Below are 25,160 nucleotides of genomic sequence, written 5' to 3' on the forward strand. Positions count from 1 at the left end.
TCAGATGCCCTACTTCGGTTGCTCATATTCTGGGTACCTCAGAGTCCTCTGCTGATTGCCCTCTGGAGAAAGATGATGGGGATGGTGTTCCACCCTTGCTGTAGCCTTTTCACTATGCTCTTATGTTTTGGATCTATCCACATTTTGCTATTTGGAACTTGTTTCTTTCTTTTTGGTTTCTTAGGATATTTTTTATTATTGGGACTTCTCTTTTGTTATGATTCCATGCCACCGAGCCCTCTCGTACTTTGCATTCTTGTTATTCTGCAAATGAATGCTTGACTAAACTGTTATCTTACAAATTTTCAGGGTACCTCTCATTTTTCTTTTTTCTTTTTTTTTTAAAACGGGGTACCCCCGGTACCTTAACAAATATTCAACATCAGGCGCCTGCTGGTTTATATAGATCGTCGAATTTGGTGCATGCCCTTCTTGGCAACTATGGCGAATTTCCCACAAATATGTAATCAAAACATCCTCGCGACATCTCGATCAAAAATTGAAAGTGCACAATTGGTCCAACCAATCAATTTCTTATTCCTTCGAAGTTCCCTTCGAATTTTTTGAATAGCTTACCCCCTACTTTGCTCAAGTAAGAGGACGAAGGTGTGGGTGTACTCATATCTAAGCTGAACCTCGTGGCGCTAGGGTATGCCGGTTTTACTCCACCCTCGAGTCCTCTTTGACCCTCACTCTTTTTGTTTAGGTAGTTTTGTCATGCTTCTGCAGAAAGGCTACTCCTGGGCTGTTCACTCTGTTGCCCATCTTGGCTCTGCATAAATCGTCACGATCCAGGCATATCAGGTATCCTGGCTGGTCCTGTGATATGTTAGTCATAATTGACAAGTGTATGACGAGAATTGCATATAACCAGATGCGAGGGTATATTAATGGCGATAAATGAATATAATCCGCATTCTAAGATCGAAGTAACGAAAAATAAAGAAAGAACCCACATCATATTTGTTGAGAAAGAAAATGCATTTATAGATAACGAAAGCGTTGATCAATACATGACTTAGCTTTATTACCCTGAGAAGAATGAGAGACCGCAAGACTTCCTATCCTTTTCATTTGAAAATTAAATAAACTCTAAAGTTGCAACTGACCAACATAGGGCGTTTGGGGGTACCCCATTTGGCCTACCACACAAAAATATTAAAGAAAGCAAATAGCAGCAAAAGACTAAAGGTTAAGACACTGTCCTTTAGTAATATTTCCATAGCATTACAGCATTCCAGGGGTGCCTCACGATTGTCCCATCCACGTGGAGTAGCCTGTATGCACTTGACCCAACAGGTTTGTCGATGCGGTAAGGTCCTTCCCAATTTGCCCCAAAAGTGCCTTCGCAGGGTACCTTAGTGTTTTGAGTTACCCTTCTCAAGACCAAGTCTCCTTTCTTGAAGGATTGAGGGCGTACCCTTTTTTCATATAGACCCAAAATGCGATGCTGATATATGGCTGTCCTCAATTCTGCTCTAGCCCTTTTTTCGGCCACCAAATCAAGGTTGGAAGCAATCAATGAGGTGTTCTCGGCCTCATAAGAGTATTCAACCCTGTGAGAGGGTACCCCGATTTCTGCTGGAATCACTGTGTCAACACCGAATGCGAGGGAAAAATGGGTCTCCCAGGTGGAAGTGTTTTGAGTAGTCCGGTAGGCCCACAGAACCCCAGGCAGCTCGTCTACCCATGCTCCTTTTTCTTTCTTCTAGCTTCTTCTTCAGGATACCTTTGATAATCTTGTTAACGACTTCGACTTGCCCATTAGATTGGGGATGAGCAGGTGTAGCAAATTGGTTGGCTATCCCAAGCTCCGAACAAAAATTTTGAAATTTTTCATTATCGAATTGCTTGCCGTTATCACTAACAATTGCATAGGGGATCCCAAATCTGCAAATGAGATTCTTCCAAATGAATTCCATGGTTTTCCTTTCTGTGATGCTTGTTAGTGGCTCTGCTTCCGCCCACTTTGTGAAATAATCTACTGCCACGATTGCATGTTTTGCTTGCCCCTTCCCGGTAGGTAACGAGCCAATGAGGTCCACTCCCCATATAGCGAAAGGCCAAGGGAAAGATATATTTGTTAGCTTCTCTGGGGGTAGGTGGGGTACCTTGGCGAACCTTTGTCATTTGTCACAGCTTCGTACCATATTCTTGGCATCTTCCCGTATGGTAGGCCAGTAGTACCCCTGATGGAGAGCTTTTTACGCCAGTGATTGTGCTCCATAGTGATTGCCACAAATCCCCTCATGTATCTCCCTTATGACATACTCGGCCTCGTCACTTCCCAAGCATTTAAGGTAAGGAAGAGTGAATCCTCTTCTGTATAGGGTATCCTGGATCAGGCAGTACCGCGATGCTTTATACTTTAGTCTTCTTGCTTCACTTTTATCAGAGGGGAGGTCTCCGTCCTTGAGGTACCTTATGATAGGCTCCATCCAAAGTACCTCGTTGGAAGTGATCCTACGTCCAACGACTCTAGGAGATCAATGCTGGGGGCGGGTATGTGTTCTGTCGTGATGGGGCCAGCTGACTGAGCTACACCAAGGGACGCCATTTTTGCCAAGGTGTCGGCTTCGCTGTTCTCCAGTTGGGGTACCCTTTCCACCTTAACCTCGCAAAATTGGGACATCAATTCTTTCGTTTTTCCGAGGTACCCCTTCATGTTTTCCTCTTTCGCTTGATATTGTGCGGTAATTTGGCTTACCACCAACTGGGAGTCGCTCTTGATGTGTACCCTCTTTGCTCCCAAAGCCTTCGACATCCTCAACCCTGCTATAATGTCCTCGTATTCGGCGTCATTGTTTGAAGCCTTGGTTAGTCATGGGACCCATGAAGATCTTTTCTTTTCTTATCTTAAGTTCTTTTAATCGGTGTCACGAATGCTGAGAAAAAAAAAAGCTTGCTTCTGACATCAGCCGCAACATGCTTGACACAAATTTATGAAGAGCATTTGCAGTTCTAGGAACATTATTACCTCACAGTTCCTCTCATGTTGAGTTGGAACCTTGTCACATTACTTGTTTATGGTATTTTTAATTTGAGTCATTTGCTCAGTGCTCAGTCTGTATAAAATGTTCAAATTCCTCAATTTTTTTTTTTTGAAAGTGTTACAAGGTGGATATCCTCAGGTTGAATTGTTAAGGTTTTTTAAATGTCTGTCTGCTGAACTTTGGATAACTGTTATCCTTTGAACATCTGTTTATGCTATTTTCCAATTTTATTGACAGAGACATGGTGGTTGGACATGGGGTGGGGGCAATCTAAGCAGTATGTCAGCTTCAGTATCAACCCTTGGAGACAGTGGTTGGTTAATACATGTTCAGAGTATCCTGGCTGGTTCAGCTTGGATTGCTGCACAAATCGCTTTAGAATCAGCTTCTGTGCTAGTACATTGCAGGTCGGAAGTTTTTTGATGTCATAACTTCCTGGACTGGTCATTACTAGAAATGGATAAAAATATTTCAGTTTCTGCTCAGAAAAGTTTGACATTTTGAATTTTTAGTTATGTAAGCTTTGCTTCATAACAACTATAAATACTTAAATAAATTCTTGATTGGCTATTGAGTCATATTTCTAGATATATGCAATTTTTAGATTCCTTATTTCTGGTTTATATCATATATGCAGAGACAGGGTTAGGTTACATTTATAGAATTTTCTATTTGTCTTGGATGACAGACAGGATGATTTCAAAAGGACCTCGTCATGTATCATTTCTTTATTTGTTTGTTTATTTTCTTTTAAGCTGTTTTTATCTGAAACTCTGGTCAGCAAGGTATAATGACCAATCCATTGTTTTCATATGTGAACTTGGGAGGGCTCTTTGTCAAAAATTGTGTATTTTTACGTAGGTCTACTCCAGGAGTTTTTCATGGATTGCTGGCAGCAATCTTTGAAGACTAAGAGAGGCAGATAAAAATCCAGTTCTCAAACTGAGCTTTAGATTGGAGTGATTACGATGATGTTAAAGTTGTCTATGAAGTTGTGTAATTAATAGCCCGTTTGGGAGTGTGGTGCAAAGCCCAGCTACTAAAGGGTTTGGTAACACTTGTAGCTGGGCTTTGGTAGCTTAGCAATTTTTTTTCCCAAACACACCCTAATTTAGAGTGAGTTGAGTTTAATCCAAATGACTTTTTATTCCACCATTTAGAGAGCTGCGAGATAGAGAGAGCAAGAGACAAGAATTTTTATTGCAATTTCGCCTACTTCTGTAATCAGGATAGATATTAGAGATTTCATGTTTGAAGTCCTAGGTAATTCCTATTTTGATGTGTTAAAGATTAATAAAATGAAAACGTTTTGTTGACACTCAACAAAATGGAAAATTTGTATTTCTGGTGTTTCCCTGAAATTGGCCTTTATTGGCCTTTTTTAACATTTTTGTATTTTGGTGTCTAACATGTTCATTTCCCTTTGTGTTATGCAGTGATGGTTGGGATAGAACAACTGAGTTGGTTGCACTTGCTAATTTGTTACTTGATCCATACTATCGAACATTCGCTGGATTTCAGGTACATTTTTATGCTTGAAACTTTAGCTCTTATTGGCAGTCTTAAGATCTTTTTTTCTGATGTTTCTGCCAAGATGTTCTTAAATAATCTAGTATGAGAGGCAATGTGGGAACTCTTTTGTTGCATGCATAGTTTTTTTGTGGCCCTTTTAGTTTATTTTTTTCCCATTTTAATTTTACTGTCTCAGAATCAAGTGTTAGCATTGATTTTTTTTTCTTTGCTTATATTTTATTTTCTTCTTGGGTTGCTGTACCGTTCTTATTTGTCTTATCCATATGAGATGGTAACATGGATATCATTTGCCTTGCTCTTCAGAAATGCACTCAGTGTGATGCGTGATGTGACTCATAAATTAGAAAATCTTTTTTCTTGGTGCAGGCACTTGTTGAAAAAGATTGGCTAGCATTTGGCCATCCATTTTCGGATCGTGTGGGAATGCCAACCCTCTCTGGAAGTGGTGATATATCTTTTGAATTATGTAGGCAGTCCTCTACTGGGAGTTTTCCGTCATCACCCATGCGCCAATCGTCTGGTTCATTAGCACCTCAAGCTTCTGGTTCTTCTCATGCACAGAACAACTATTCTCCCATATTTTTGCAGGTTCTTGCATTAATATTTAATTTAACTATTGAGTCGTTAGTAGAATCTTCATTTAATTAATATTTTCAAAATTCAAAAGCTTAAACCGATAAGGGCATGAAAAACAAATCTTAACATGCATCATGTGAAATGTTGACTAAGACGAGCTTGCAGATGGGCTTAGATACAGGAGAGCTCGAAAATGAACCAAAGAATTGAAATTTAAATAATTAAAATTGAGTTTGCACTTGTGGAAATTTAACTTGAGACGCTATCTTTTGATACCATGTTAGAGAAACCTTGTGACCCAAAAGCTCAAGTTCTTAGCGCACTTCATTAAGTAGCTGCTCAATCCTATATAAACACTAGCTTGCCTTGAGGTCCTCCTCTTCCATGCCTTTGGCTCTACTGTGCGAGGACTTCAGCTTTCTAGTTGTGTTATAAGTTTGTCTGATGAAAAATTAATGATCTGGTGTGTGAATTTGTTTCGGCAGTGGGTTGATTGTGTTTCACAATTGATGCGGATGTATCCATTTGCCTTTGAGTTCTCGTCGGTATGTATTTTCTTCTATATGTGAAATGAATTTCTTATTCTGTAACATATCCCATCATTAAACTTGAATGTGCTGGTGAAATGTTTTCTTTCTTTCCATTTTTTTCCCCCTTCTCTCTTCATTGTTTCATATCCTTTCCAGAGAAAACCAATTGTTGACTTTTCTGCTCTTTCGTATCCAGGCTTTTCTGGTGGATTTCTTGGACTGTGTGCTTTCTTGTCGCTTTGGAAACTTCTTGTGCAACAGGTAGTTTCACATTAATACAAGCAGTGGGTTGGATCCTATTCCAATAAAAGCTGTGGTAACTGGCATGCATTTACTTCATCTGTTATGACTATTGGGATAACAGCAGGACTTAGCCAGTAATTTGTCCTCAAGAGCTGCTTTTTTAAGTTCTCTCTCTTTTTCCTTTTCTATTGTTTTTCCTGCAGTGCGATGGTTTTACATGCCTAGGGGCTTGGTCTTTTTGATTAAATCTTTAGTTAAGGGAAATGAAAAGTTAGATTGATACAAGTCTGAGGTTCAAATCTTTTTTTCATTTTTTAATGTTTCCTCTTTCGAAGTAGAAAGGATGAGAAAAAATTAAGAACTCTTGATGTGATTATTACATAGTGGAACTGTTATATTTAAAAGCATAATAGTCTTTTGTTTTTGTCAATTAAAAAGAAAAAAGAAAAATTGCTGCAAAAGTTATAGAGTTTGAGAAGGATTAAGAGTATAAATGATACAATTTGTTCAGAAGGGAGCATTAACAAACTATACAGATAAATCTAAACTATACAGAGAAAACCAATTGTTGACTTTTCTACTCTTTCGTACCCAACCTTTTCTGGTGAATTTCTTGGACTGTGTGCTTTCTTGTCGCTTTGGAAACTTCTTGTGCAACAGGTAGTTTCACATTAATACAAGCAGTGGGGTGGATCCTAGTCCAATAATAGCTATGGTAACTAGCATGGATTTACTTCATCTGTTATGAATATTGGGATAACAGCAGGACTTAGCCAGTAATTTGTCCTAAAGAGCTGCTTTTTTAAGTTCTCTCTCTTTTTCCTTTTCTATTGTTTTTCCTGCAGTGCGATGGCTTTACATGCCCAGGGGCTTGGTCTTTTTGATTAAATCTTTAGTTAAGGGAAATGATAAGTTACATTGATACAAGTCTGAGGTTCAAATCTTTTTTTTTAAAAAAAAATTTCCTCTTTCGAAGTAGAAAGGATGAGAAAAAATTAAGAATTCTTGATGTGATTATTACATAGTGGAACTGTTATATTTAAAAGCATAATGGTCTTTTGTTTTTGTCAATTAAAAAGAAAAAAGAAAAATTGCTGCAAAAGTTATAGAGTTTGAGAAGGATTAAGAGTATAAATGATACAATTTGTTCAGAAGGAAGCATTAACAAACTATACAGATAAATCTAAAGTATAATGGATTAAAAGGTTGTATTTTAAGTTAGCTTGTAATTTTTGTTAAATTGATTTCATTATGTTTTTAGCTTGTCAGCATGGTTTGGATGTTTCTTTTACTTCATTAGTATGTTGTATAATCTCAGGAACGACTGGTCAAAGAGAAATTTTGCTACATTTCCTCTCCTGAAGTTGTTGTTTTATTAATGAACATATATAACTGGTACAAGCATTCTTATGAATGATGTTTATATTTGCTGGTGCAAAATCAGCTTGTTTACTTATTGTTTGAGGGAAAAATAGGAAAGGCAATAGAGCACCACATGTCAACCAATGGAATGAATCCGGCACAATTTGAGGTACCCCGCATAATTAGAGGTACTCCACACAAATAGAGGTACCCCACACAATTAGAGGTACCCCATGTAAATAGACGTATCCCATATAAATAGACGTATCACATATAAATAGAGGTACCCCACACAAATAGAGGTACCCCGTACAATTAGAGGTACCCCACGTAACTCGAGGTATCTCCAAAAAATATCCACCATTAGAAACGTCTCCGCCTCCTAAAAGATATTATTCGATTTTGTCAGAATTAAGGATAAAAAACAACGTGCTAAAAGGAGGGACAACCGCCTGCCACCTCTACCAAAAGTGAAGGACACTGTCCCAAGGACAGTGGTCCCTAGCCGCCTACCCGACAGCTACTGTAGAGGTACCCTGGACCACTCTCCAGTGCGCGCCACGTTTCCAAAAGATGAGATATGCTGCGAACATGCAGATAACGGCCTAAAAATCATAAAGAGATAAAAGGACGTTAGCCAAAAAGGGTACGCCACGTGGCAGCTGAGGTACTCCATATATAAAGGCGCCTAGGTTTCATTCTGGGGAGGGCTCTCACTCACCATTAACACTCACACTCCAAAAAATAGGTTTTCTTCAACCTTAAACCCTAATTTACAGAGGGCTAGCCAGCTCTCTTTACCATTAAAGCTTGAGTTTGCTAACTTGAGCGTCGGAGTGTGAACGCCGGGGTACCCCGGCTTCACCTCTAACCTCTATTTCATTATTTTGCAGGCATGGAGCCCATTTCAAAGGACAGCTCTCTTAGTTCTAAACCTTTCACCATTGTTACCACTCTCTCTCCCTTTCTCACCTCCCCCAAATCTTAGATACACCGCACCGCACACAATAAACTAGTGAGGTACCCCATCTCCCCTAAAAATATAAATTCATTGTTCTAGATTGGTTTGACTTTTCCTACCCCAAAATCAGTTGAAAACAATTGGCGCCGTCTGTGGGGACACGCACAAAAAGCCTTCTCCACGGTTACCAAACTAGTTGTTGTGTGTACTCCAATACATGGCACCCAACGTACCTCCCGAAGGTTTAATGGGGGATCCTACAAGGATGAGAGATGACAGCAGTAGTGAAGGTAGTGATCCCGCGAGAAGGGTAGCCCGCATCAGTAAGAGCAAGGGTGTCAAGCAATCAACGGGTGTTCGCCAAGAAGAAGAACCTATTTCACACAAGCGTTTTAAGGATCTTGCCCACGCAATACTTAGGGCGGTCGGATCTCGGGCACCTGAAAGTTCACTTCCACCAGTGACGCTAGAAGCTCCACCACCTCAAACGGATGACCAAGCTATGGTCAGAAGAGGGGTACCCGAGGCCAGCAAGCCAAAGCCTAGGCCATCGGGTACCCGTTCTAAGTTTCAAACCATGGGGTCCCGCGACGAGCGTTCCACCGCCTCTTGCAATTCCCGTAGTAGCCAGGGTACGAGGCATGCAAAGCGTACCCACGAGGATCTCCGTGAGAAGTTAAACGCCAAAATGGCTTCTCAAATGGCGGCAACATCATCGAGTACACCGAGGGTATCCCTCGAACTTGTGGAAAAGATGGAGAACCTGGAAGCCCAAGTGAAGCTCCTCTCCGAGAAGAAAAACATCACCGCTGCTCCAACGCCAATGACCTACCAATCGCTATTTACTATGGAGATTAGGACGGCAACTCTCGCCGAGGCGTTCGCCATGCCTCAGATACCCCAATACTCGGGTACCACTGACCCCTCGGAGCATGCTGAGCTATACCGTGACCAAATGCTTATCAAGGGTGTAGATGAGAGCGCCATGTGTAGGATGTTTACACACACACTCACGGGCCCTGCGAAGTCATGGTTTCGCTCTTTGAAAGCGGGTAGCATATCTTCCTTACACCAATTGTTATCCGAATTTACTAAAGAGTTTTTCTATGCTTCCACTCAAGATAGGGTAGCCTCCAAACTTGCCTTTATCAAGCAAGGGGAAGCCGAGCCTTTGGCAGAGTATGTAAGTCGTTTCCACCAAGAGGTGCTGCGAACTGGAGCATTTGGAAACCAATACACATTGACCCATTTTGAGAAAAATTTACGGTTGGACAAGTTATGACGTTCTTTTCAAAAAAAGCGTCCACTTTCATATGGGGAAGCCCGTTCTCGGGCGTTGCAACAAGTGGAGATGGACGAAAAATGCCAATTGAAGCGCCAAGAAGATAAGGCCGATGTTATAAAGAATAAGGAGAAGTCCAAGCGGGTGGAGGCCCCAATACTGCGGGTACGCCGAGCACGAAGCCCTCTACGGGCTGCCCTGCAGGGACGAGGGTATAACCTTCAGGGTACCTCAAGGGTACCCCAACCTCCAAGATCGCGACCACTGGATCAGCGAGAGCCACCACCGAGGCCTCGGTACGAATCTTACCACCCACTGAATCGATCCCCAGAGCAGATCTTCTACCACATTCAGGATAGCGGCCTCCTCCGTCCTCCTAAGCCAATGAAAAAGTGCCCCAACATGAAGCGTAGCCTGAAGTATTGCGAGTTCCATGAGGACTTTGGTCACAGCACAGCCGAGTGCTTCACCTAGCGAGAGGAAATTGAATCTTTGATTCTCAGCGGGTACCTCAAAGAATTTGTTGCTGGCATGAGAGAAGCTCGGAAATCCGCAGAGCAGGATAAAGGCAAGCGGGTAGCTGATGGCAGTCCTGAACGAGAGGTACCCCCTGCACACAAGAAGGGCGTGTATGTCTGGATGATCATGGGCGGACCGACTTTAGCAGACCAATCTAGGAGGGCTATCAAAGGCTATGGTAGATCGTTGTCGATAACCACCAATATTGGCAGAGAAGTCAACCTTAATGAATGGGGTACACCAAAGGTACCCCACCATCCCCCGCCTATCCTTTTTACAGAAAAAGATGCGAAGGGCATCTCGTACTCCCACGATGATGCCTTCGTAATTACGTTGAAGGTTGCCACTGGTAAGGTAGCAAGAACTCTTGTGGATACCGGCAGCTCCGTTGACATCATTTTCAAAAGTGCCTTGGATCAACTATTGATTGAGTCGCCAAAGATCACCCCATATGATACGCCTCTTATTGGGTTCGCTGGAGATATGGTTATACCAAAAGGCATCATTACGCTTCCCGTTACACTTGGTAAGGTACCTCACCATGTTGTTCATATGATTGATTTTCTTATTGTAGATCGTCCGGGAGTAGAAGCAGTTGCGGGGGATAGCTCGAGAGTACCCATGGGGACCAATTGGAGCCCAGGTGTGAAGTCGAGGCACCCTTGGATCCCCGAATATTGAAGGATGAAAAAGGGGTACCCCAGTTGAAGATCTTATTTCAGTCTCGATTTACGCCACCGACCCAACAAAGACAGTGAAAGTAGGCTCCAACCTCTCGGAGGAACAAAGAGAGAAACTCATCACCTTCCTACGTGAGCACCTCGATGTATTTGCTTGGTCCCACTCGGATATGCCGGGTATCCCACATTCTCTCTCTTGTCACAAACTCAATATCAGCCCGCATAATAAACCGGTCAAACAGAAGCGTCGCGCCTTCAATCAAGAGAGGTACGATGCAATTGAACAAGAGGTAGACCGCCTATTAGCAGCACGGTTTATTCGGGAAGCAGTGTACCCCGATTGGGTATCCAATTTTGTTCTTGTCAAGAAATCAAACGGAAAGTGGTGTATGTGCATGGATTTCACCGATTTAAACAAGTCCTGCCCCAAGGATAGCTTCCCACTTCCCCGGGTGGATCAGCTGGTTGATGCAACAGCGGGGCATGAGATGCTTAGTTTTATGGACGCCTTCTCCGGTTACAACCAAATCCCAATGTATGAACCCGATCAAGAGAAAACGGCATTCATCACCAACCGTGGGTTATACTGTTATAAGGTTATGCCGTTTGGTTTGAAGAATGCCGGGGCTACCTATCAGCGGCTAGTGAGCAAAATTTTCAAGGAACAAATCGGGCGCACCATGGAGGTGTACATAGACGACATGATCACCAAATCGGTGCATGCGGGGGAACACCTGGGGCACCTCAGAGATACCTTTACCGTTTTGAGAAGACATCAGATGCGGCTTAACCCTGAAAAATGTGCGTTCGGGGTCACCTCGGGAAAGTTTCTCGGGTTCATGGTACAACAACGGGGGATTGAAGCCAACCTCGATAAAATTTACGCGGTTCTTGACATGAAATCGCCAAGCACCATCAAGGAGGTTCAAAGCTTGGCAGGCCGGGTAGCTGCTCTAAGCCGCTTTATCTCCAAGGCTACCGACCGATGTAAACCTTTTTTCAAAGCTTTGAAGACTGGCAAAAAGCTCCAATGGACACCCGATTGCGAAGAGGCTTTCCAAGAACTGAAGGGGTACCTCGTTAATGCTCCACTACTTGCCAAACCTGAGCCGGGAGAGGTGCTTCTGTTGTATCTTGCCGTATCCGAGCACGCCACCAGCTCTGTGTTACTCCGAGAGGATGATAATGGGGTACAACGACCTATTTACTACACTAGTAAGGCTATGGTTGATGTCGAAAAGAGGTACCCCACCTCTGAGAAGATCATTTTGGCATTGGTTGTCTCCGCAGGGAAGCTCAGACCATATTTTCAGGCTCACACCATTGCAGTCGTCACCAACCTTCCCCTTCGGTAAATCCTTCAGAAGTTAAACATGTCCGAAAGGCTCCTCCGATGGTCCCTCGAATTTAGCGAGTTCGACATCATCTTCAAGCCTCGTTCGGTGATTAAAGCCCAGGTCATCGCTGATTTCATTACGGAATTCGCCAATGACTCAAGTGGTGAAGGTGATCTGAGATACCTGTTAGATACCCCACCCACCGATGAAGAGGAGCAGGTCTGGGACATATATGTGGATGGTTCCTCTAACTCACACAGAAGTGGCGCGGGAGTTACTATAATCGACCTGAACAAGGTGAAAATATGCTACGCCCTGCAATTCGGATTCAAGGCTTCAAACAACGACGCCGAGTACGAGGCAATCATAGCGGGGTTGAGGATGTCGAAGGCTTTGGGAGCAAAAAGGGTACACGTCAAGAGTGACTCACAGTTGGTGGTAAGCTAGATTATCGCACAATATCAAGCGAAAGAGGAAAACATAAAAGGGTACCTCGGAAAAATCAGAGAGTTGATATCCCAATTTTGTGAGGTTAAGATGGAAAGGGTACCCCGAATAGAGAACAACGAAGCCGACACCCTGGCAAAAATGGCATCCCTTGGGGTAGCTCAGTCATCTAGCCCCATCACAACAGAATACATACCCGCACCCAGTGTTGGTCTCCCAGAGCCATTAGAAGTAGGATCATTGTCCGATGAGGTGCTTTGGATGGAGCCTATCATAAGGTACCTCAAGGACGGAGACCTCCCCTCTGATAAAAGTGAAGCAAGAAGATTAAAGTATAAAGTTGCCCGGTATTGCCTGATCCAGGGTACCCTATACAGAAGAGGGTTCACTCTTCCTTACCTTAAATGCTTGGGAAGCGACGAGGCCGAGTATGCCATAAGGGAGATACATGAGGGGATTTGTGGCAATCACTATGGAGCACAATCACTAGCGTAAAAAGCTCTCCGTCAGGGGTACTACTGGCCAACCATGCGGGAAGATGCCAAGAATATAGTACGAAGCTGTGACAAATGCCAAAGGTTCGCCAGGTACCCCACCTACCCCTAGAGAAGCTAACAGTTATATCTTCCCCTTGGCCCTTCGCTATATGGGGAGTGGATCTCATTGGACCGTTACCTACCGGAAAGGGGCAAGCAAAACATGCAGTCGTGGCGGTAGTTTATTTTACAAAATGGGCGGAAGTGGAGCCACTAACAAGCATCACAGAAAGGAAAACCACCGAATTCATTTGGAAGAATCTCATTTGCAGATTTGGAATCCCCTATGCAATTGTCAGTGATAACGGCAAGCAATTCGATAATGAAAAATTTTGAAGCTTTTGTTCAGAGTTGGGGATAGCCAACTGATTTGCTACACCTGCCCACCCCCAATCTAATGGGTAAGTCGAAACCGTTAACAAGATTATCAAAGGTATCCTGAAGAAGAAGCTAGAAGAAAGAAAGGGAGCATGGGTAGACGAGCTACCTGGGGTACTGTAGGCATACCGGACTACTCAAAACACCTCCATCAGGGAGACCCCGTTTTCCCTCGCATTCAGTGTTGACGCAGTGATTCCAGCAGAAATTGGAGTACCCTCTCACAGGGTTGAATACTTTGATGAGGCCGAGAACACCTCCTTGGTTGCTTCAAACCTTGATTTAGTGGCTGAAAAAAGAGCTAGAGCAGAACTGAGGACAGCCATATATCAGCATCGCATTTCAGGTCTATACGAAAAAAGGGTACGCCCTCGATCCTTCAAGAAAAGAGACTTGGTCTTGAGAATGGTGACTCAGAACACTAGGGTACCCTGCGAAGGCACTTTCGGGGTAAATTGGGAAGGAGCCTACCGCATCGACAAACCCGTTGGGACAGGAGCATACAAGCTACTCCACATGGATGGCACAATTATGAGGCACTCTTGGAATGCTGCAATGCTACAGAAATATTACTAAAGGACAGTGTCTTAACCTCTAGTCTTTTGCTGTTATTTGCTTTCTTTAATGTTTTTGTGTGGTAGGCCAAATGGGGTACCCCAAATGCCCTATGTTGGTCAGTTGCAACTTTAGAGTTTCTTTAATTGTCAAATGAAAAGGATAGGACGTCTTGCGGTCTCCCATTCTCCTCAGGGTAACAAAGCTAAGTCATGTATTGATCAATGCTTTCGTTATCTATAAATGCATTTTCTTTCTCAACAAATATGATGTGGGTTCTTTCTTTATTTTTCTCCACTTCGATCTTAGAGTGCGGATTATATTCATTTATCGTCATTAATATACCCTTGCATCTGGTAATATGCAATTCTCGCCATACGTTTGTCAATTATGACTAACCTATCACAGGACCAGTCAGGGTACCCGATATGCCTAGATCGTGACGATCTATGTAAAGCCAAGATGGGCAACGGAGGGAATAGCCCAGGGGTAGCCTTTCTGCGGAAGCATGACAAAGCTACCTAAACAAAGAGATGGAGGGTCAAAGAGGACCCGAGGGTGAAGAAAAATTGGCATACCCTAGCGGCACGAAGTTCGGCTTAGGTATGAGAACACCCACACCTCCGTCCTCGTACTTGAGCAAAGTAGGGGGTAAGTTATTCAAAAAATTCAGAGAGAACTTCGAAAGAATAAGAAAGTGATTGGTTGGACCAATTGCGCTTTCAACGTTTGATCGAGATGTCGCGATGATATTTTGATTACCTATTTATGGGGAATCCGCCATAGTTTCCGAGAATGACATGCACCACATTTGTGGGGAATCCGCCTGATGTTGGATATTTGTTAAGGTACCAGGGGTACCCCATTTCAAAAAAAAAATGAGAGGTACCCTAAACATTTACAAGGTAACAGTTTAGCCAAGCATTCATTTGCAGAATAACAAGCATGCAAAGTACAAGAGGACTCGATGGCATGGTATCATAACAAAAGAGAAGTCCCAATAATACAAAATATCCCGAGAAACCAAAAAGAAAGAAACAAAGTCCAAATAGCAAAATATGGATAGATCCGAAAAAATAAGAGCACAGTGAGAAGGCTACACCGAGGGGGGAACGTCATCCCCAACATCCGTCTCTAGAGGGCGATCAGCAGAGGACTCCGAGGTACTCGGAATATGAGCAGCCGAAGTAGAGGCATCCGAGGCAGACAACGGATGAAGTTGATGGGGTACCCTAGGTGACCCGGAAGGGGTACCCGACCGTGCCTGGGAAGACTTATTCCTCTCTGCAATCGTCTTCAGAATCGTAGCCTTGTTGACAAATTTCTGCACCCGGGGTACCTCCAAGTCCGGATTCACACTCCACACCTCCGTCATGATGAGTGAGAATGCATCATCCGCCATCGTCTTTTGTTGGGATAGCAGATCCCCGTTGGTGACCCTCAACTCATCACGATCCTTCTCCACCCGAGCTTTCTCTCCCGACAGGCCAGCAATGCTTTCTTGCAAAGTTTTAACTTCTCGGGCAAGCTGATCCTCACGAGATTGATGGCTTTGGAGCTCACTCCTTAACTTGTCGACCTCTGACTGGGCGGCAACAAGGGAGTCAAGATCTGGAAGGCAGTGGCTAAGGAGGAATGATGCTTGCGGGTCATAAAAGACATGTTAAATATATGTGTATGGCAATAGGATTAAGTAAGTAAAAAAAAATGATGAAGGGTACACCCAGGGTACCTCGGGCAAGCCTACTTCTTGGGTAGCTCTAAGTGCTTGACCGTAGCGCTGGCTCAAACTCATCTTGTCAGCCTCTTCAGCAACCTCGGAGGTAACATTTTCAGCAGAGTAGTAAAAATAGTAAGCTAAGTGTGAAACCTCCTTGTTGGAAGCCGGGTCTAGGTCACCCTCACGTAACTCATCGGGGAAAGCGGAAACCAGCCCGAATTTTCTCTTCTTCGAGCGAGGGGTACCCTTCGACCTGTTGTGGGAGGTACCCTGAGACTTGCCCTTTGGTCTGGGAATTCGAGGTGGCCGGGAGCCTTTCTGGGGTATTGCCGAATCTTGAGATCTAGAAGCACCGCCCACTACCGCTTGAAAAAAGGCGTCAAAAGCGTCAGCCGCTGATTCCATAACTGCACCAATGCACAAAAGTTATGTTAGCCGGACAAGTACTAAGTACTACAAAAGCAAAATGGGAAATGAAAAAAAAGGGGAAGCAAAATAAAGATGCGGTGATAACGGGGTACCCCAATCCCGTAGATAATAATAGGGTACCCCTTGACACCCAAATCATACATGAGTCACCCCCGGGAGCAGGTGGAGGACTTCGGTCAATCAGCCCTGCTCTCCATAATTGGCTCTCCTCTAGCACATCACTACCCTTCTATGCACCTCGAAACCTATCCACAAACTTCTTCACCTCTCTCCCCACCTTCTGAACTGGGCATGATCCTTTAGCCCATGTCACACCTGCAAAAGAATGAAGAACCCAAGGTTAGCGAGACATTCATGTGAAAGATTATGATAAAGAACCATAAGTAAGGGAGATACTTACAGTCTGTATTGAAGGAATTGAGAACCTCCACGGGGTTGCCCTTTTCACCCAAAGTCTATGTTCCCCACCTACCCTCTGCAACAAACCACCCCTTCCGGTAACCCTTCTTTAAGGCGGGGTTTCCCTCAACAATGTGGCTATGATCACCCCAAGGGGAGAAGTAAGCAACATTGGGACCCTTAGGTTTTTTGAATTGATAAAGGCTCCTCAACTCCCGAATCGAAATATTGCGCTTTACGACCTCCAACCATAACACATGTAAGCCCGTCAGTGTCCTCCACCCTGGAAGGGACAGCTGCCCAGGAGCTACCCCTAAATAACTAAACATTTTCATAAAGAATGGTTGGAGGGGCAGGCGGAGTCCTAGATCGAAGAGGTCAATATGGAGAGCAATCCCATCAGACTTGGGACACTCGGGTCGCTCATCCACATGGGGTACCCTAAGCTAGATAGACAGAGGAATATTGTATTTGGCTCTAATTTGTTCTAAGTCCCCCAAAGTAGCCCTCCTAATACCTAGGGAAAAAGGGTTGCCAGATTTTGAAGGTGTGGCAGGGGGAGATTTGGGAGACTGGTCCGAGGAACGAGCGGAAACCTTGGGCTTAGATGACTTACTCTTCTTTTTAGGATGAGGGGTTGGCCGTTTACTGGGAAAATGTGGGCTGGCACGAGGGATACTCCTAGGGGGAGGGGGCTCAGAACGAGAATTGCAACTCCTAGAGGAGCTGGGGGGGGGGGGACTGATCCCCCTCGCTAATGGAGATGTGGGAAGGGGAACCCGCAGGAGGGCTGTCAACCCTACTAGCCCTAACTTTACGTCGCTTCCTCACGGGTCCCACATGTTTCTTACCCATCTACTTTCCCCCAGCAACACATCCACAAGTCCCCAACAATACACCCAACAATACACCCAACAATACATCCAACAAGCCACGAGTTCCCCAAACAACACATCCACAAGCCCCCAACAAAACATCCAACAAGCCACATGTTTTTCAAACAGCAACATATCCATACCAAGCACCATCCACCACACATCAATCACCAAATGCAAACACCAACCAACAAAAAAAAATACAACAAAAACAAAAATAAATTTTTCTCAGAGTATGCAAAATAGCGCCACTGTGAATGCGCTAAAGGAGGAGAAACAAGGAGGGATACCTATGATTCACCAATTCGATAGATCGGGATTGATAATCGCGGGGAAACGAAGCTGCAGGCAAACAAAAAACAATGGGTAAAATATACAAGTATAAAAATAAAAAATAAAGCTTAAACATATATAATTATTTATAAATAAGTAAATAAATAAAATGAAGAACGAAGAAGCTGTAGCAACCGGCGTCGGCTGTAATGGCTGCAACCACCGAGAACCGACGTCGGAGATTAGGAGAAGGATGCCGGAAACCACCAAAGGAGGACGTCGGCTAAAACCAAAAAAAAAAAAAGAGAAAAACTGAGAAGCTGCAGCCACCAAGGAGAACGACGCCGGAAAAATACAAAGGAGAACGCCGGAGGACGCCGATCGAAACAAAAAAAAAACGAAAAAAAGAAGAGAAAAACTGAGAAGCTGCAGCCACCAAGAAGAACCGGCTGCCATGACTGCAGCCACACCAAACCGACGCCAGAAATCTCCAAGAAAAACGTTGGCCGAAACGAGAAAAAAAGAAGAAAAAGAAAGAAGAAAAAGAGAGAAGAAAATGAGAAAGAAAAGAGAGAAAGCGAGATAAAATGAAGACTCAAGGAGGGAGGTTTACCGTGTGTATCACCGGACCGAGATCTCGCCGTGAGCAGCCGAAAAATCACCTTGAACCAACCAGATCTGGAGCCCAAAACCGCCACTGCAGCAGCCGAGATCCACACCAAAAAACGCACCAGATCTTTGCCGACCGAGAGAGAAAGAGAAAGAAAAAAGAAAGAAAGAAAAGGAAGAAAGAAAAGAGGGAAAGAAGAAAGAATAAAGAAAGTAAGGGAAGAAGAAAAGGGAGAAAGAAAATGGGAAAGAAAGAAAACGGAAGAAGAAGGAAATAAAAGAAAAAGAGTAAAGGGAGAATAGAGCCTAGGGAAGATGAACGGAGGTAAAAAAAAACGAGTAAAGAAATTTTTTTTTTTTTTACCTGTGATAATGTTGATGCAGTTAGAAGAAGAGACGAAATTATGGAAGAAAAAGGCTACTGGAAAAAATTAAATTTTGGGAGTTCGTTTGGGGATTTTCAAAATAAGTGAGAGAAGATTGACACAAGTCAGGAGTTTTAATTCAACCTGACAGAACACGCTGCCCGAGAAAAGAATTCATGGATGTTTGTGTGAGATTGATATTTTCAAAATTCAAACTACATGTCAGACGACTGCCACTTCCCAAGAAAAAGGAAAAAGACACATGAAGAAAACTGTTCATTCTCATCGTCAAAAAAAAAAAAAAAGCGGGAAAAGGAATAGACAAAGAGAAAATTTTTAGTTTGAAGTACACAAAGTTTAGTCAAGGAAAGAAGCTAAGCAAGGTACCCTCCGGTCCAGCCGCGTCGCCATGTGTCACTCATACAATGAGTTTCTTTTGCCTCCAATACTTCTCGCCAAAAAGAAACTAGGGGGATGTTGTTTGAGGGAAAAATAGGAAAGTCAATAGAGCGCCACGTGTCAACCAATGGAATGAATCCGGCACAATTTGAGGTACCCCGCATAATTAGAGGTACTCCACACAAATAGAGGTACCCCACACAAATAGAGGTACCTCGTACAATTAGAGGTACCCCACGTAACTCGAGGTATCTCCAAAAAATATCCGCCATGAGAAACGCCTCCGCCTCCTAAAAGATATTATTCGATTTTGTCAGAATTAAGGATAAAAAATGACGTGCTAAAAGGAGGGACAGCCGCCTGCCACCTCTGCCAAAAGTGAAGGACACTGTTCCAAGGACAGTGGTCCCTAGCCGCCTACCCGACAGCTACTGCAGAGGTACCCTGGACCACTCTCCAGCGCGCGCCACGTTTCCAAAAGATGAGATACGCCGCGAACATGCAGATAACGGCCCAAAAATCATAAAGAGGTAAAAGGACGTTAGCCAAAAATGGTACGCCACGTGGCAGCTGAGGTACTCCATATATAAAGGAGCCTAGGTTTCATTCTGGGGAGGGCTCTCACTCACCATTAACACTCACACTCCAAAAAATAGGTTTTCTTCAACCTTAAACCCTAATTTACAGAGGATTAGCCAGCTCTCTTTACCATTAAAGCTTGAGTTTGCTAACTTGAGCGTCGGAGTGTGAAAGCCGGGGTACGCCGGCTTCACCTCTAACCTTCATTTCATTGTTTTGCAGGCGTGGAGCCCATTTCGAAGGACACCTCTCTTAGTTCTAAACCTTTCACCATTGTTACCACTCTCTCTCCCTTTCTCACCTCCCCCAAATCTTAGATATCTCATTTTTCTTTTTTTTTTCTTTTTTAAAATGGGGTACCCCCAGTACCTTAACAAATATTCGACATCAGGCGCCTGCCGGTTTATATAGATCGTCGAATTTGGTGCATGCCCTTCTCGGCAACTATGGCGAATATCCCACAAATAGGTAATCAAAACCTCCTCGCGACATCTCGATCAAAAATTGAAAGTGCACAATTGGTCCAACCAATCAATTTCTTATTCCTTTGAAGTTCTCTTCGAATTTTTTGAATAGCTTACCCCCCACTTTGCCTAAGCTGAACCTCGTGGCGCTGGGGTATACCGGTTTTACTCCACCCTCGGGTCCTCTTTGACCCTCAATCTCTTTGTTTAGGTAGTTTTGTCATGCTTCCGCAGAAAGCTTACTCCTGGGCTGTTCACTCTGTTGCCCATCTTGGCTTTGCATAGATCGTCACGATCTAGGCATATCAGGTATCCTGGCTGGTCCTATGATAGGTTAGTCATAATTGACAAGCGTATAACGAGAATTGCATATAACCATATGCGAGGGTATATTAATGGCGATAAATGAATATAATCCGCATTCTAAGATAGAAGTGGTGAAAAATAAAGAAAGAACCCACATCATATTTGTTGAGAAAGAAAATGCATTTATAGATAACGAAAGCGTTGATCAATACATGACTTAGGTTTATTACCCTGAGAAGAATGAGAGACCGCAAGACCTCCTATCATTTTCATTTGAAAATTAAATAAACTCTAAAGTTGCAACTGACCAATATAGGGCGTTTGGGGGTACCCCATTTGGCCTACCACACAAAAATATTAAAGAAAGCAAATAGCAGCAAAAGACTAAAGGTTAAGACACTGTCCTTTAGTAATATTTCCGCAGCATTGCAGCATTCCAGGGGTGCCTCACGATTGTCTCATCCATGTGGAGTAGCCTTTATGCACCTGACCCAACAGGTTTGTCGATGCGGTAAGGTCCTTCCCAATTTGCCCCAAAAGTGCCTTCGCAGGGTACCTTAGTGTTTTGAGTTACCCTTCTCAAGACCAAGTCTCCTTTCTTGAAGGATTGAGGGCGTACCCTTTTTTCATATAGACCCAAAATGCGATGCTGATATATGGCTGTCCTCAATTCTGCTCTAGCCCTTTTTTTGGCCACCAAATCAAGGTTGGAAGCAATCAATGAGGTGTTCTCGGCCTCATAAGAGTATTCAACCCTGTGAGAGGGTACCCCGATTTCTGCTGGAATCACTGTGTCAACACCGAATGCGAGGGAAAAATGGGTCTCCCAGGTGGAAGTGTTTTGAGTAGTCCGGTAGGCCCACAGAACCCCAGGCAGCTCGTTTACCCATGCTCCTTTTTCTTTCTTCTAGCTTCTTCTTCAGGATACCTTTGATAATCTTGTTAACGGCTTCGACTTGCCCATTAGATTGGGGATGAGCAGGTGTAGCAAATTGGTTGGCTATCCCAAGCTCCGAACAAAAACTTTGAAATTTTTCATTATCGAATTGCTTGCCGTTATCACTAACAATTGCATAGGGGATCCCAAATCTGCAAATGAGATTCTTCCAAATGAATTCCATGGTTTTCCTTTCTGTGATGCTTGTTAGTGGCTCTGCTTCCGCCCACTTTGTGAAATAATCTACTGCCACGATTGCATGTTTTGCTTGCCCTTTCCCGGTAGGTAACGAGCCAATGAGGTCCATTCCCCATATAGCGAAAGGCCAAGGGAAAGATATATTTGTTAGCTTCTCTGGGGGTAGGTGGGGTACCTTGGCGAACCTTTGTCATTTGTCACAGCTTCGTACCATATTCTTGGCATCTTCTCGTATGGTAGGCCAGTAGTACCCCTGATGGAGAGCTTTTTACGCCAGTGATTGTGCTCTATAGTGATTGCCACAAATCCCCTCATGTATCTCCCTTATGACATACTCGGCCTCGTCACTTCCCAAGCATTTAAGGTAAGGAAGAGTGAATCCTCTTCTGTATAGGGTATCCTGGATCAGGCAGTACCGCGATGCTTTATACTTTAGTCTTCTTGCTTCACTTTTATCAGAGGGGAGGTCTCCGTCCTTGAGGTACCTTATGATAGGCTCCATCCAAAGTACCTCGTTGGACAGTGATCCTACGTCCAACGGCTCTAGGAGATCAATGCTGGGGGCGGGTATGTGTTCTGTCGTGATGGGGCCAGCTGACTGAGCTACACCAAGGGATGCCATTTTTGCCAAGGTGTCGGCTTCGCTGTTCTCCAGTTGGGGTACCCTTTCCACCTTAACCTCACAAAATTGGGACATCAATTCTTTCGTTTTTCCGAGGTACCCCTTCATGTTTTCCTCTTTCGCTTGATATTATGCGGTAATTTGGCTTACCACCAACTGGGAGTCGCTCTTGATGTGTACCCTCTTTGCTCCCAAAGCCTTCGACATCCTCAACCCTGCTATAATGTCCTCGTATTCGGCGTCATTGTTTGAAGCCTTGGTTAGTCATGGGACCCATGAAGATCTTTTCTTTTCTTATCTTAAGTTCTTTTAATCGGTGTCACGAATGCTGAGAAAAAAAAAAGCTTGCTTCTGACATCAGCCGCAACATGCTTGACACAAATTTATGAAGAGCATTTGCAGTTCTAGGAACATTATTACCTCACAGTTCCTCTCATGTTGAGTTGGAACCTTGTCACATTACTTGTTTATGGTATTTTTAATTTGAGTCATTTGCTCAGTGCTCAGTCTGTATAAATGTTCAAATTCCTCATTTTTTTTTTAAAAGTCTTACCAGGTGGATATCCTCAGGTTGAATTGTTAAGGTTTTTTAAATGTCTGTCTGCTGAACTTTGGATAACTGTTATCCTTTGAACATCTGTTTATGCGATTTTCCAATTTTATTGACAGAGACATGGTGGTTGGACATGGGGTGGGGGCAATCTAAGCAGTATATCAGCTTCAGTATCAACCCTTGGAGACAGTGGTTGGTTAATACATGTTCAGCGTATCCTGGCTGGTTCAGCTTGGATTGCTGCACAAATCGCTATAGAATCAGCTTCTGTGCTAGTACATTGCAGGTCGGAAGTTTTTTGATGTCATAACTTCCTGGACTGGTCATTACTAGAAATGGATAAAAATATTTCAGTTTCTGCTCAGAAAAGTTTGACATTTTGAATTTTTAGTTATGTAAGCTTTGCTTCATAACAACTATAAATACTTAAATAAATTCTTGATTGGCTATTGAGTCATATTTCTAGATATATGCAATTTTTAGATTCCTTATTTCTGGTTTATATCATATATGCAGAGACAGGGTTAGGTTACATTTATAGAATTTTCTATTTGTCTTGGATGACAGATCGGATGATTTCAAAAGGACCTTGTCATGTATCATTTCTTTATTTGTTTGTTTATTTTCTTTTAAGCTGTTTTTATCTGAAACTCTGGTCAGCAAGGTATAATGACCAATCCATTGTTTTCATATGTGAACTTGGGAGGGCTCTTTGTCAAAAATTGTGTATTTTTACGTAGGTTTACTCCAGGAGTTTTTCATGGATTGCTGGCAGCAATCTTTGAAGACTAAGAGAGGCAGGTAAAAATCCAGTTCTCAAACTGAGCTTTAGATTGGAGTGATTACGATGATATTAAAGTTGTCTATGAACTTGTGTAATTAATAGCCCGTTTAGGAGTGTGGTGCAAAGCCCAGCTACTAAAGGGTTTGGTAACACTTGTAGCTGGGCTTTGCTAGCTTAGCAAATTTTTTCCCAAACACACCCTTATTTAGATTGAGTTGAGTTTAATCCAAATGACTTTTTATTCCACCATTTAGAGAGCTGCGAGATAGAGAGAGCAAGAGACTTGAATTTTTATTGCAATTTCGCCTACTTCTGTAATCAGGATAGATATTAGAGATTTCCTGTTTGAAGTCCTAGGTAATTCCTATTTTGATGTGTTAAAGATTAATAAAATGAAAATGTTTTGTTGACACTCAACAAAATGGAAAATTTGTATTTCTAGTGTTTCCTTGAAATTGGCCTTTATTGGCCTTTTTTAACATTTTTGTATTTTGGTGTCTAACATGTTCATTTCCCTTTGTGTTATGCAGTGATGGTTGGGATAGAATAACTCAGTTGGTTGCACTTGCTAATTTGTTACTTGATCCATACTATCGAACATTCGCTGGATTTCAGGTACATTTTTATGCTTGAAACTTTAGCTCTTATTGGCAGTTTTAAGATCTTTTTTTCTGATGTTTCTGCCAAGATGTTCTTAAATAATCTAGTATGAGAGGCAATGTGGGAACTCTTTTGTTGCATGCATAGGTTTTTTGTGGCCCTTTTAGTTTATTTTTTTCCCATTTTAATTTTACTGTCTCAGAATCAAGTGTTAGCATTGATTTTTTTTTCTTTGCTTATATTTTATTTTCTTCTTGGGTTGCTGTACCGTTCTTATTTGTCTTATCCATATGAGATGGTAACATGGATATCATTTTCCTTGCTCTTCAATTATGCACTCAGTGTGATGCGTGATGTGACTCATAAATTATAAAATCTTTTTTCTTGTTGCAGGCACTTGTTGAAAAAGATTGGCTAGCATTTGGCCATCCATTTTCGGATCGTGTGGGAATGCCAACCCTCTCTGGAAGTGGTGATATATCTTTTGAATTATGTAGGCAGTCCTCTACTGGGAGTTTTCCGTCATCACCCATGCGCCAATCGTCTGGTTCATTAGCACCTCAAGCTTCTGGTTCTTCTCATGCACAGAACAACTATTCTCCCATATTTTTGCAGGTTCTTGCATTAATATTTAGTTTAACTATTGAGTCGTTAGTAGAATCTTCATTTAATTAATATTTTCAAAATTCAAAAGCTTAAACCGATAAAGGCATGAAAAATAAATCTTAACATGCATAATGTGAAATGTTGACTAAGACGAGCTTGCAGATGGGCTTTGATACAGGAGAGCTCGAAAATGAACCAAATAATTGAAATTTAAATAATTAAAATTGAGTTTGCACTTGTAGAAACTTAACTTGAGACGTTATCTTTTGATACCATGTTAGAGAAACCTTGTGACCCAAAAGCTCAAGTTCTTAGCGCACTTCATTAAGTAGCAGCTTAATCCTGTATAAACACTAGCTTGCCTTGAGGTCCTCCTCTTCCATGCCTTTGGCTTTACTGTGGGAGGACTTCAACTTTCTAGTTGTGTTATAAGTTTGTCTGATGAAAAATTAATGATCTGGTGTGTGAATTTGTTTCTGCAGTGGGTTGATTGTGTTTCACAATTGATGC

The 25,160-nt window shown here is 42.8% G+C and overlaps 1 protein-coding gene and 1 long non-coding RNA gene across 2 annotated transcripts; both read left to right on the forward strand.

The window, feature by feature from the left end:
- Nucleotides 1-3,116: 3,116 nt before the first annotated feature.
- On the forward strand, nucleotides 3,117-5,913 carry LOC112098840 (phosphatidylinositol-3-phosphatase myotubularin-1-like). The gene is made up of 5 exons (XM_024185286.1): nucleotides 3,117-3,400; nucleotides 4,430-4,514; nucleotides 4,893-5,114; nucleotides 5,588-5,647; nucleotides 5,829-5,913. Exons 1-5 carry the CDS (start codon nucleotides 3,273-3,275, stop codon nucleotides 5,895-5,897), a joined length of 564 nt encoding a protein of 187 aa, XP_024041054.1. The 5' UTR covers nucleotides 3,117-3,272; the 3' UTR covers nucleotides 5,898-5,913.
- An 18,079-nt stretch (nucleotides 5,914-23,992) lies between these two features.
- Nucleotides 23,993-25,160, forward strand: LOC112098841. The gene is made up of 3 exons (XR_002905889.1): nucleotides 23,993-24,059; nucleotides 24,438-24,659; nucleotides 25,133-25,160. It is a non-coding gene; the product is annotated as an uncharacterized LOC112098841 (long non-coding RNA).

The sequence above is a fragment of the Citrus clementina genome, unplaced genomic scaffold, assembly GCF_000493195.1.
Source record: "Citrus clementina cultivar Clemenules unplaced genomic scaffold, Citrus_clementina_v1.0 scaffold_4, whole genome shotgun sequence".
NCBI lineage: Eukaryota > Viridiplantae > Streptophyta > Magnoliopsida > Sapindales > Rutaceae > Citrus > Citrus x clementina.

What these genes read in the sequence shown, in the direction of transcription:
- LOC112098840 (XM_024185286.1), top strand. Translation starts at nt 3,273, where the DNA reads ATGTCAGCTTCAGTATCAACCCTTGGAGACAGTGGTTGGTTAATACAT. An exon ending in TCTGTGCTAGTACATTGCAG is followed by an intron (nt 3,401 to 4,429) that starts GTCGGAAGTTTT and finishes TGTGTTATGCAG; the next exon opens with TGATGGTTGGGATAGAACAA. An exon ending in ATTCTCCCATATTTTTGCAG is followed by an intron (nt 5,115 to 5,587) that starts GTTCTTGCATTA and finishes TTGTTTCGGCAG; the next exon opens with TGGGTTGATTGTGTTTCACA.